This window comes from Myotis lucifugus, unplaced genomic scaffold (assembly GCF_000147115.1).
Source record: "Myotis lucifugus unplaced genomic scaffold, Myoluc2.0 scaffold_514, whole genome shotgun sequence".
NCBI lineage: Eukaryota > Metazoa > Chordata > Mammalia > Chiroptera > Vespertilionidae > Myotis > Myotis lucifugus.
In genome coordinates, this window is record NW_005871562.1 from 329,598 (window position 1) to 341,984 (window position 12,387).

Genomic DNA, 12,387 nt, shown 5'->3' on the forward strand with positions numbered 1-12,387 from the left:
CGCTGCATTATTGGGAGAAGGTCACCTGCAGGAAAGTTTCAAAAAGAAAAGCACATTTTCCCATGACATATAATTGATATTTCTAGAAATAAATTCTGGAAACAGAGTAAATGTTTATCACTTGGGTAATAAAAAGTGCTTCATCCTGTTAAATGCGAGACAATAGGTCCTAAGTGGAGCCAATGATACTGTTAGGGGCAGAAATAGAATATTGGGGACGAGCTATTATAAGAAATATTAACCATTCTCTGTTAACTGTGATTGTTTTGTTCTAATTAAAGAGAGCACATTCTAACCTGGCTGAAAGTTGCACGTGGGACCTGGGAGCTCACCTGGAAATGCAGCCCATCCTCTCTATCCAGGAGCTGCCTATTATGGAAAGATTAACAACCTTGTTGCAGAAACCACAGGCCCTTTGCATACCTGCAGGCCTTTGTAAACCCCCAGCCTACATTACCTATAAACTGTCCATTTTGCATCCCATTCTTATCCCTTTTCCCATCCTTCCCCTTGTTATCTTATAGTCCTCCCACAGGGGTGTTGGAGCTATGATTAGTAAGTGGCTACCCCTCTTGCCTCCCGGTCCCCCGTGGGGTCTAGCCTCCGCTCCGCTCCCAGGCCGCGAGCTGCGGCTTCGGCGCGCCTGGCGTCCGCGGACCCTCCGCGCGCAGCCTTCTCCTCCTTCTCCTCCGCGCTGCGATCTGGCTCTCGGTTCAGGAGTTTCTAGCTTTCCTGGCCGCCCCTACCAGCATCGAGCGCCCCCCGCCGCACTCCACCCCGCGAAGACCCCAGCCGTCCCGGGGTGGGGCAACCTGAGCCGAATTGCGGGTTTCCTCCCGCCAGCCCGCCCGCCCGCGGAGGCCCTGGGTCCGGGGACTGCTCTGTCAATCGAACGTTACATTCTCTGGGTCTTGCGATTCTCCGTCCATGAAAATGTGGGAGAACTCCACTGCCTCGGGGAGAGCCCCGCTGGCGTTTCACTGGGAACGTGTTCAGGAACGCAAGTGGGGGTGGCGGAGGAAGTGGGGGTACCAGCCTCCGGGAGCACCCGACCCCCACCCCAAGGTACCCGCCTCCCAGCCCGCCGCGCCCTCTCGTCTGGCTGAACCTGGCGGAGATAAGGCCTAATTTTACCCGAAGTCACATCATTACAGTCCCTGGGCGAAGACTGCCTTCCACTTAGAGGAAACTGGGCCCAGGCGGGGGTTGGGGGCTGCAGGCCCCCCGCAAGGCAGGGTAGCTGTGGGGAGCATAAAGCAAAATCTCTTCTCCCCTCCCCCCCCCCAGGTCCTCAACCAGGTGCAATCCTGCCACGTTACTCTCCTTAACGCCAGAGCTGGATTCCAGCGCCTCCTAATTCCATGTTCTTGGGAATTCCTGGGTTCCAGAATTTCAATTCTTGGGGCTTGGGAGAAAACGGACTTCCACAATAAAGGCAAACTCGGGGTACAGAGAGATGCAGCAGTTCCAGTAGCAGGAATAAAGGAGCCACCCCAGGCGGGGCCAGAACCCCAGGGCAGATGGGGAAGGCTGCTCACCCATCTTGGGGCACATTTCGGGGTAACAGCTGGCTCACAGTCCCCTTCAGCTTAAGGTCCCTCCTGGGGCCCCAACCTTTCTTCTCTCTTTCCGGCTTCGGACCACCCTGGTCTTCCCTCTCCCTCCCCACTGTGCACATTCCTCTAGGGCAGTGGTTCTCAACCTTCCTAATGCCGCGACCCTTTAATACAGTTCCTCATGTTGTGGGGACCCCCAACCACCAAATTATTTTCGTTGCTACTTCATCACTGTAAATTTGCTACTGTTATGAATCATAATGTAAATATCTGATATGCAGGATGCATTTTCATTGTTACAAATTGAACATAATTAAAGCATAGTGATTAATCACAAAAACAATATGTAATTATATATGTGTTTTTCCGATGGTCTTAGGCGACCCCTGTGAAAGGGTCGTTCGACCCCCAGGTTGAGAACCGCTGCTCTAGGGGTTCCCTTGCTGCATGGGGCGTTGCGGGAGTGGGTGACTGGGGTAGGAAATGGACAGCCTTCATCCCTGGGCTGTACTCTGGGACTTGCCCAGGTGTCTGATGCGCCCCTCCAGGGAAGGCTAAATTTGGGGTCTCTACTCTGCCCCTGGGCCCGAGAAAATCGGGAAGGGACGTTTTCAATGAGCTCAAGCAAATGGGTCAAAGTGGAGAAGCTAAGCCAGACTGGGGAGCCTTTCCCCCCTGTGCAGGGGATGAGGGGGTCCTAGGCTCCCTGACCTCACATCTCGCAGAAGCACTGTTCTCCATGACAACCAGCCCCCCTCCCCCATGGATAATTGGTCTGTAAGAGGCCCACAGCCCCGTGCCAAACATAATGGGTGATCAGGTTCTTCGACAACAACGTCTACTTGTTTTAAAATCTCCCCAAAGAACTTTTAACAAACTCCAAACATTTTGTAATTTCCAGGGAAGGTGAGCGGGGGAGGACCTTTGGTCTTGGAGAGAGGTTTGACTCTTCAACCTTTCAAAAAAAAACCAACTCTGCATGGCCCACCCCAGTGGCAGCGTGGAGTTAAAATAGGTTTGCTTTATGCCAGCGGCACTGTGATGGGGAAACTGCCTCTCAAATCGTGGCAGCTTTGGGGGAGGGGGCAATCATGTGCCTGCAGGAACCAAATTATGAGGAAAGATTGTGTGTGTGTGTTTGTGTGTGTGTGCAGTTTCGTACACCTATCACTGGCCAAAAGTGAGCCAGGAGGCGGGAGTTCTGGTCTGGGGCTCTGCCTCGGTGAAACCTTGAACAAGACACCTTTCTGCCATGCAATCGCTTGGGCATCTTTAAAGCCATCCCAGGCCTGGCCTTCCAGCCGCAACCACTGTGGTCTTCCAGCCGCAACCACTGTGGTCTGCCTGTCCTTTCCACCAGGGCACCGCCGGCCACACCTGAGCAAGGGACGTGTTGCCCTGGAATTGCCTCCCGGCTCCAGGCCGGGCACGGAGTGGCCACCCTGGGAGCACAGGCTGTGTCCACACTGACCCCGCAGGCACCACCTCTTTTCCATCCCAACTCCGCATCTTCCGAAAGCCTGCAAGCCGCTCATCGCACACTCCTGGAGTCCTGACTTTCCGTGGGAAAGCCATCTGCCCCGAATGGATTCTACCGGCAACTCAGCTGGCAGGCCACACTCAGGGTCACCCAGCGACGGGCTAAGACCCCTCTGAACTGCTGGAGCCGCTAAGCCTCAACCCCATCTCTGCAGCCACGTGGCTCTGAGGTTGCAGCACTTACCCCAAAGCTCTAGTCCCCCTCCAGCCGCTGTGACCTGCTGCCCGGGGCCTAAGGCCCAGCGCAGAGATCCCTGACCTTGTGCCAGCCACGCAGCCTTTCTTTACAAACCGTAGTAAACATTTTATTTACAAGGTTGTGGCGTCCTAAGTGCAGCACGTCTTTGCGACCCCCTAGCGCGGGAAGGCGCTGCGGAGTCACACGTCACAGTGTGAGCTGCTTGTATCCGGGGAGAAGTGTCCGTCGGGGGAGGGGGGGAGTGGCACTGAGACTCCTCAGGCCACGGCGCAGTGTGGGCTGTGCCACCAGGCGCGCGGCCAGCGAGGGGCAGCAGGCGACCCTGGCGAAGGAGGCTCCACCGATGCGTCTCTGGCCCTGTCCGATGGCCAGCACCATAGAGTAGGCACGAGATCCAGCCGCGCTGGAAGGCTGGCGTCTGCGCGCAGGGCCGGGTTCCCTGCGCCCTGGTCCAGTCTACGGGCCTCCGAGAGGCGGCTGGGCGGGCTCCGGGCTTTTGGGGGCGATGCTGAGGCTGGGCTGGGGCGCAGGGAGCAGCTCCGGGGCCAGGCCGCCCCCGCTGCTGCCCAAGCTACTGGCGATCCCGGTGCCGGTGCTGCTGTTGCAGCTGCTGCTGCTCAGGCCGCTGAAGCTAAAACTGCCGCTGCCCCCGCTCCCCACGCTGCTGGCGGGGACGAGCGCGCCGGCCACGGAGGCCTTGATGACGGTGGTTTGGTGCGGGGACCGCTCGGCCCCCTCAGTCCGCTCCGTGTCGCTGGGGGCCATGTCCAGGGACTCCGAGTCGCTGCTGTCGCTCTCGGCCTCGCCCTCCGAGCGGCTGGGGCTCCGCTCCTCCTCCGGCTCGCCGTCCGCGGCGGGGGCTCCGCCCGCCGGCTTCTCGTCCGCCTCCTTGTCTTTGTCCTTCTGGGCCTGCGCCTCCTTGGAGTGCCGCCACTTCATCCGCCGGTTCTGGAACCACACCTTCACCTGCGCCGCGGGGACAAGACGGGAAAGCGCGATGAGACACAGGCGCGCCGCCAGCCGACTGGCGCGCACCCGGGAGGCGCCCCAAAGGCAGGGAGGCGGCGCTGGTTGTCCCGGGCGCCTCGAGGCGCCTCCAGGACGGGCCAGGCACTGCACTAGGTGCAGGGGCCCAGAGGCTGCAGCGCAAGAAACAAGGAGATCGCCATGGGTCCCCGCCTAAGGACGCACTAGGCCTCCAGACTCCAGCCCGGAATTGCACGGATACTTGTTGGAAATGTAGATTCTCGCGCCTCGCCTGCAAACGCGGGAGGATCTCTACTCTAAATCGATGCTTCCTTAACCCCACCTGCGTCAGGACCCTCCCAGGAATCTGACTGACCCGCCGTAGCCCAGGAAAAAATGCGCATATCGCCCAAGCCGGTTTGGTTCAGTGGATAGAGCGTTGGCCTGCGGACTAAAGGGTCGCAGGTTCGCCAAGGGCATATGCTGGGTTGCGGGCTTGATCCCCAGTAGGGGACATGCAGGAGGCAGCCTATCAATGATTCTCTCTCATCATTAATGTTTCTATCTCTCTATCTATCTCCCTTCCTCTCTAAAATCAATAAAAGTATATTTTATTTTTTGAATATATTTTATTGATTTTTTACAGAGAGGAAGGGCGAGGGATAGAGAGTTAGAAACATCGATGAGCGAGAAACATTGATCAGCTGCCTCCTGCACACCTTCTACTGGGGATGTGCCCGCAACCAAGGTACATGCCCTTGACCGGAATCGAACCTGGGACCCTTCAGTCCGCAGGCCGACTCTCTATCCACTGAGCCAAACCAGTCAGGGCAATAAAAGTATATTTTTTAAAAAATTTAAAATATGCACATATCGCCAAGATTTTGTGCACCATTACCAGGTGAACCGATGTTACGAATTCCTGCTAAGTTGGCCTCCTCCTCTAACGCCACTATCCTATGCAAGTTCCTCCCAAAGCAGTTCTTTTTAAGGAGGGACTATAGGAAGCACAGAGGGGAAAGGGGGTTCAAAGAGTTGATTCCAGAGGTGGGGGTACCGCTGGACCTTCCAGGGAAGAGCAGTTCCTTGGCACGAGTGCCCCCAGCCCCTGCCCAGGAAAAAGTAATCCCACTGTGAGCTCAGAAAACTCTGGAATCAAACCTGTGCACAGTGGAGAAAGGGGGTAGGGATGGGGCGGGGAATCTATATAAATACAGACGATCCCCTGGGGGACCCAATGCGTTCACACACGTTCCAGCTTCCCTTTTAAAAATAACATCCACAGCTGGTGGAAAACGGCTGGGCCCTTCCAGTGTGTGTGTGTGCTGGGGAGGGGAGTTGTGCAATGGCGAACAGAGAGACACAGAGAGACCCAGAGTTGGGGTGGGGGGGCACCAAAAGGCGCCATTAAAAAAAAGTGCCTGCCGTTGGCTTATGCCTGCTCAGAATATTCAGTACCCAGGGGTGTGGCAGAAGGGTGACTCTTCTAGTTTCAAAACTCAAAAAAGAAAAAAAAAGTCCAGTTCTTGAATTTGGGGGGGCGGGTGGTGTGAAGAATTTGGACATTGAAGGCAGGCATGATAGATTTGTTCTTTTCTTGAAAAGTAGTCAAGTAGGCAGAGCCCAGAGCCGGCTGCCAGGCTCGGAAGCATTCTAAGAAACCTGTTTTCCTTCTCTCCCTCACTCCCCCCACCTGAGATTTCTCTTTGGAGCTTATGCCGTTAAGAAAATCGGACTGTGGCCGCTCCAGGCGGACTTCTGGCCCGACCAGGGCGAAGTAATTCCGTTTGAAATGATGTTTTCACTTCCTCACAACTGGGGATTTCACAATCCTGCAGCAGCAGAAGGAGGGGGGCGGGGAGGATGGAAGGAAGAGAAGAAAAAAAAAAAGCCAACAACAATCCCTTGCTTTTGGATTTCTATCTCTTCTGAAATAAACTGCTTCCTACAGCGAATTGCTGTGGAGTCGGGTCCGTAATTATTATCTCCCACAGCCTGTTTGCTTTCTCAGCGGTTCTGTTGCCCGCCGGCCAAAATAAACAGGCGCTGCTTGTTGACACGCATCTTTGGAGACGGGCTGTGCCTTCCGTCCTTCTCCTCCACTCTCCTCTCTCCTGCCTCATGTCGGGGAGTCCACAAAGTCTCCCAAAATGCAAGGCCTGTGTTTAGGCTGCAGGAGAGCAGCTGGGGTGGAGGGGTCCAGGGGACTGGGATGGATTGACTGCATCGGGTCCGGGTCCGCAGCTGGCTTACCTGAGCATCCGTGAGGCCCAGCATCGCCGCCAGCTGCTTCCGGTCAGGCTTGGTCACGTACTTCTGAATCTCAAACCTCTTCTCCAGGCCTTTCCTCTGCAGGTTGGAGAAGACGGCCCGTGACCATGAGCGCTTCCTCTTGTAGGTCTGGGGCATCGTGTCCTTGGTGAGCACGGCATAGGGACCTGCAGGGTGGGGGTGAGGGGTGGGAGCAAGAGAGAGACACACAGGAGGACCGAATTAGCGCCCTGGGCCTAGGGCTCAGGGTGCTGCTTAAAACTGGTCTGCTTAACCCTAGGCCCTCCCCGCATTCACAAAGCCCTCCTCCAAGGAGGAATTGTACAGCTTTTGAGAAGGTAATGGAAAGGCCTAAAGCAAGTGTATATAGTGAGCTGAGAAGCCCAGCGGGTCACCCATTAATTCCAAAGGGAAACGTGTAAGGCTAATGTTTGGCCTTCAGGCACCACGGGGAAGGCAGGCGAAAACGTCCCCCAGGCCTGAATGGGGGTGGGTGGGGGGTCATGTGGGGATAAGGACACACATGTAATAACTTAATCAATAAAAATAATTTTAAAAATGTCCCCCAGGCCTGAAAAATCTAGAGATGCCGGCCTGGATATTCTCTCTCTCTCTCATCTCTCTGTTGTGTGTGTGTGTGTGTACACTCATGCGCCCAGGCGAGGAGCATCGATGCAAATTCCTGGAGCAAAAGGGTTTGAAGTCATTTCACAATCTGTGTGTATGATCCTAAGCAACGCCTCTTGCAGCTGCATTTTCAAGCACCCCCTCTCCCGAGAAAGGACTAGAGAAAGCCCCCCCCCACCCCATCCCATCCGCCCCGCACACACTTTCTGGGCTCCCCAGGCTCCCACCTCTTCCCTGTGGCAGGGGGTGGGAGGAGAGAGAGAGAGAGAGAGCCAACTTCCCGGGGAGAAATCTTTCGGTTTCTCTCCCCTGACGCGGTGGCCTCCCCGCACCAACTCCGGGATGGCCACACGGCCGTCGCCACGGGAGGCGTCAGTCCCGAGTTTTCTGATGGGCGCGGACTCGCCCGGAGGAAGCTCCGTACCTGGGAACGTGTCTTGAAACTGATGCTGGACTGAATTCCTCGGGTTGGAGCTTAAGGGGCTGAGGATGGCAGAAGCCTCGTTAATAGGGTCTAGAGATGCGAAGAGCTGGCCGGCCGAGGGCTGCAGGCCGGGGAGGTGCAACCCCGCGGGCCGCCCGCCCGTCAGCAGGGACGTGAGATCTGGGGACCAGGCAAGAGAAGAGCGGGTTACACGTCAGGCAAACCCACACCCTTTGGGCTGGTGTGTTCCTCCCCTCCTCCCGCGCCCTGTCTCCAACCCAAGCCCCTCTCTCCCGATTGTGGACAAAGGGGCGATGCGCGACATGTCCCGTCTGTCCGTGTCCACGCGCTTAGAGCCGGGAAGGCCTTGACATTAAGCCGCCAACACGAAATCGCTCTCAGGTGCCTTTGGAGAATCCCAGCCCTAAACCCTCCGCCGCCAGAAGACCTTGCTCTGCTGTCTCCTCTCGGGAGTTGAGAGCCCATTTGTTTCGCCACATTCCTTGGGTGGAATTTCTCTCTAAATCAGACAAATGATGGGAAAGTGCTCCCCAAAAGGGCTTTCCCTAACAAATAACAGTTTCCTCTCTAGATACGTGATTAAAGACAAGGGATGGTCACTGTAGCAAATGTTCCCAATAACAATTTGTATGCGCATTGACTCTGTGAAGAGTGGGGTGTGTGTGTGTGTGTGTGTGTGTGTGTGTGTGTGTGTGTTTAAAACATTCCTAGGGCTTTTTAAATTTTTACATAGAGCAGGTGAGTTTTAAACCTAGTGTTTCAGTCTTCCCACAATTGATTTTCTTCTCCCTCCTTTTACCAATGTGTCCTTCATTGTAAAAAAACAAAAAAACAAAAAACAAAAACGCTCAAAGGTACCCCGAATGGCCCAGGGACCCTGGGAGCGCCAGGGCCCTGGTCAGAGGCCTGAGGCCTCTAGCCCAAGACCTACCTACCTCTCAGCGTGTTGCCTTCTTTGACTTTCGGGTCAAATTCTGCAGACAAAATGCGGTCAATTCCAAATTTGAGGTCCTTGCTGGAGGGGGCTGGGGCCGAGCCGCTGTGGTGAGGGTTGGGGACCCCCCGCGCCCCGGAGGCCGGGGGTTGCAAGGCGCCCGACACCCGGGGAGGAGGTGGAGGCTGTTGCTGCAGCGGTTGCTGTTGTTGCTGCTGCTGCTGCTGCTGCTGTGGGTGGTGGTGGTGGTAGGCGGCCGAGAGCGGGGACAGTCGCTGCGGGAAGCCAGCCGGGACTTCGGAAGGCGCCACCACCGGGGGTGGGTCGAAGCGGGGATCTGGCGGCCGCTTGGAAAGAGGCGTGCGGGTGAGCCGAGCTCAAGTGCGCGGTGAGGGCAGCGGCCGAGGCTCCGGCCAGGCCCTCCGGGGCCGCCCCCGGCTCCCCGACGCCGGCGTGCAGGATGTCCGCGATGCAGAAGGAGGGCTTCTTGACCGCGGCGGGGTCCAGCGGGAAGGAGCAGCCGCCCGGGCCGGCCGAAGAACAGTAAGCGGCCGACCAGAGGCTGAAGTTGGAGGCGTAGAAGGGAGCCAGCCCGGCGGCGAACATCCTGGCGGGGTGCGCCCGGCGGCGGCCGCCGCGGCCTGGCTGGGCCGGGTGGATGGTTGGGTGGGGTCCCCCCCCCGGGAAGATGGGTGGGTGGGTGCGCGCCCGGGAGGGGCGCCCCTAGTCCAGCAGGAGGCAGCCGCCCGGCCGAGGACGATCCGCTTTCGGTTCTCCGTCCGCTCCGAAGAGAAGCCAGGGAGCCCCAGCACCACCGAGGGGGGGAGGCGAGGGTCGGATCCGGCCGGTCACAGTCGGCCCTGGTCCCGCTGAAGGCGGCGCGGGACCCGCGCGCCCCGCGGGCTGGAGGCGAGCGAGGGGCGCTGGCGGGGTCGCGGGCGGCTCCGCACACGCCGGGGAAGCCGGGGCGACAGGGGCCGGGCACCGAAAGAAAAACCCCAAGAGCTAAGCCCTAAGAGCTAAATTTAAAACAACAACAATAATAATCCGTTAGTTTAAAAAAAAAAAAGTAATAAGAGGGGGGAAAAAAAACTCCTCTCTAAAAACTCCCAAAGTTTTGGCAGAAGCTTTCGAGTCAGGCTCAGGGTAGGGACCTCGATCTGAGCGCTCATTGGCCACCCTCGGGACCAATCAGAGCGCGGAGTGGAGGGACTTGGCAAAGAGGGGCGTGGCCCCGCGCCCGGCCACGCCCCGGCCACGCCAAAGTGTTTGCCGCTGCCGCGTGGGCCGAGCGGGGTTCCGCGCGTCCCTCTCCCCGGCTCCGGGGACACTCTGCCCCTCCTGTGATTTCTGCGGCGCCGAACCGGCACCGGGCGAGGAGAGTGGGTCACAAAGACCCGGAGCCCTCGCCTGGGGAAACGGATGGTCCCGCATAATTACCGCGGGGCATAGGCGGCCTCCCGGAACGCGCTGGGGGCCCCTACGTGTCCATCCCTTGACATCACTCGGCCCCCATTTTCCTGCAGATCGGGTTCTTTATCCCGAAAATCGGTGTCCTCCGCAAGGCTCCATCTCTCGCGCCCCACGCTGCCCAGCCCTGAGCTCTGGCGCAGGAATGCGGGAGGGGGCCCTTGGGGACCCCGCCCCATTGAGCACCGCGTCGGCCTCGCCGCCTCCGAAATCCTCCGGGAAGAGAGGAGGAGCTGTCGTAAATTAGCTTTATTCTGAGCTGTCACACGGTGACAACTTGAACGAGTAACTTTTCAAACAAAATAAGATGGATGTCTCCCCACGTCTGCCTCGGACGCAGCCAAAGCCTCCAAGACAACAACAAAAAAAAGGCCGCCGACCGGCCGAAATCCCGGCGCGCGGCGCGCGCGGCCCCTCCGCGGCCGCACCTTGTAGGCGATGCCACCTCCCTCCGCCGCCACATCCCCGATCAGGTCACGTGGGCTGCGTTGTTTTGCAAGTGCCCAGAAGAGCAGATTTCCTCGGGGTTAAATGCTACTTTCAATTCACCGCCTGCCGGCCTAGGAGCCCCTGGGCCTGGTCGCGGGAGAGGCTGCAGGGGCCGCCAGCGCGTTCCTTTCGCACGTCGGGTCTTTGGGGCGCAGAGGGGGTGGGGGTACCGTGGGGGCGAGTTCTGCAACCTCCACATCTTTATTTTAAGAACTCGTTCTCTTTTAAATTACAGTCAGGACGGATTTCCCCACCCCTCTCCCAAGCAAACCACAGGCCACCCAGACGAGCTCTATTTGCACATTTTAAGGAAGAAAATAAAATAATAACAATAATGAAACCACAACATCTTTTGTTTTCGATGGTGCTCAGATGCATCTCTTAACAGAGCAGCTGTGCTTCTGTGGCATTTGAAAAAAAACAACTTTCAATCTAGTTTTGAGGCATTTTAAATTTCACTTCAGCACTGAGGTTTCTTACCCAACCAGCCCAGGAAGGCAACTGAACTTGCCGTGCCTCTCTCGAGTTTAGGGTTTGGGGCTAATTAAATTCATCTCCAGGGGTTTCTAGCTTCCTTGTTGCAGATGTTGTCGTTTTAAGCTTTGACTTTCCTCCTGGAAAGTAATCCATCACCTCGGACTCACCATCACTGAGTACACCCCAGCTCCCTCGCTCTCTCTCTCGCTCTCTCTCGCTCTCTCTCTCGCTCTCGCTTTCTCCCTCTCTTTTGCACGAAAGGGTTTTCTTGCCCAGCTCCCCGCAGCCGGGACAGAGGTGCTATTTGCAGCAGCTGCAATGGAGGGAGGTGATGGCCCGAGGGCACCCTGCGCCCTGGGCGAGACGCAGTGAAACCAGCCCTATTCCCAGCCAGAGGAGTGACCAGCATCAGGCCACTGAGACGCTGCAGTGGAGGCAGGCGTTGCAAGCAAAGGCTGGGATCCTGGCCGGAGTCCGGTCGGCGGGAGGGCGCGGCCCCTGCAACCTCATGGACCTCAGAAAAGTCACTAGCGCGAAAGGGCGTCACTCTTTCTAGGGTCACTTCCAACTTGGCTGCAATTCCGATTGGACTGGCCCCATTCCAACCGCGGCCCAGGCCCAAACTCCGGGGTCCAGGGGATGCATTCGGGACTCACCCCAGGCCGCCTACCCCCGAAGAAGGCGCGGCTCTCGGGGTGGGCGCGGGGTGCAGAACTGGGCGGCCTGCGGGCCCTCCCGGTTTCCCGGGGTGTCCACGACCCGCAGCCGCAGCACTTGGAGGCCAGGTGTGCGGGGCCGGCGGGGCGAAGGCGAGACTGGGAAATCGGGTTTCCCGCGGATTCCTACCCGAGCGAGCCTCACGGCTCCTTCCTCTCTTATCCAGCAAGGTCGGCGGCTCGACTCTAAATTGCGCCCTGGCCCGCGCGCCCACGGCCCACCCAGGCGCTCGGCTTCATTGCGCCCTGGCCGATCTGGAGCGCCCGGAGGGTAACTCGAAAAGGGACACCATTGGAACGACCCCCTGCCTACCCCCACCCCCACCCCCAACACACACACACACACTCTCTCTCTTCCCCAGGCCCAGGCCTCATTTCTGCCCGCCCCTTGCCCTCGTGTGAGCCCGCAAGCTCCCCTCCTCCTCGCTCCCCACCCTCCAACCGAGAAAGCAGCAGGAAACCCGGGCCCGCCGGAGTGCAGGCCACCTCCTGTTTTGTTGATGGGCTCCAACTCGGACTAAATGAGCGGATGTGCCTGCGAGATTGGTCTCAAAATAGAAGCTGCCTTAGTATTTTAGGATACTGCCGAAATCCTTATTTCTTCCGGAGAAAAACTCTATAATGACTCCTAGCACTTCCCCTTTTCATATTTGTGCAACTTTATCTCCACCGACAAGTTGCTCGGGTGACGCAAATCC

The 12,387-nt window shown here is 57.8% G+C and overlaps 1 protein-coding gene across 1 annotated transcript; it reads right to left on the minus strand.

The window, feature by feature from the left end:
- Positions 1–3,374: 3,374 nt before the first annotated feature.
- Positions 3,375–9,183, minus strand: HLX (H2.0 like homeobox). The gene is given in 5 exon segments (XM_006103862.3): positions 3,375–4,260; positions 6,514–6,698; positions 7,583–7,762; positions 8,539–8,854; positions 8,856–9,183. Coding segments are annotated over 5 exon segments (1,479 nt in total). The 5' UTR covers positions 9,144–9,183; the 3' UTR covers positions 3,375–3,750.
- Between the last annotated feature and the right edge of the window lie 3,204 nt (positions 9,184–12,387).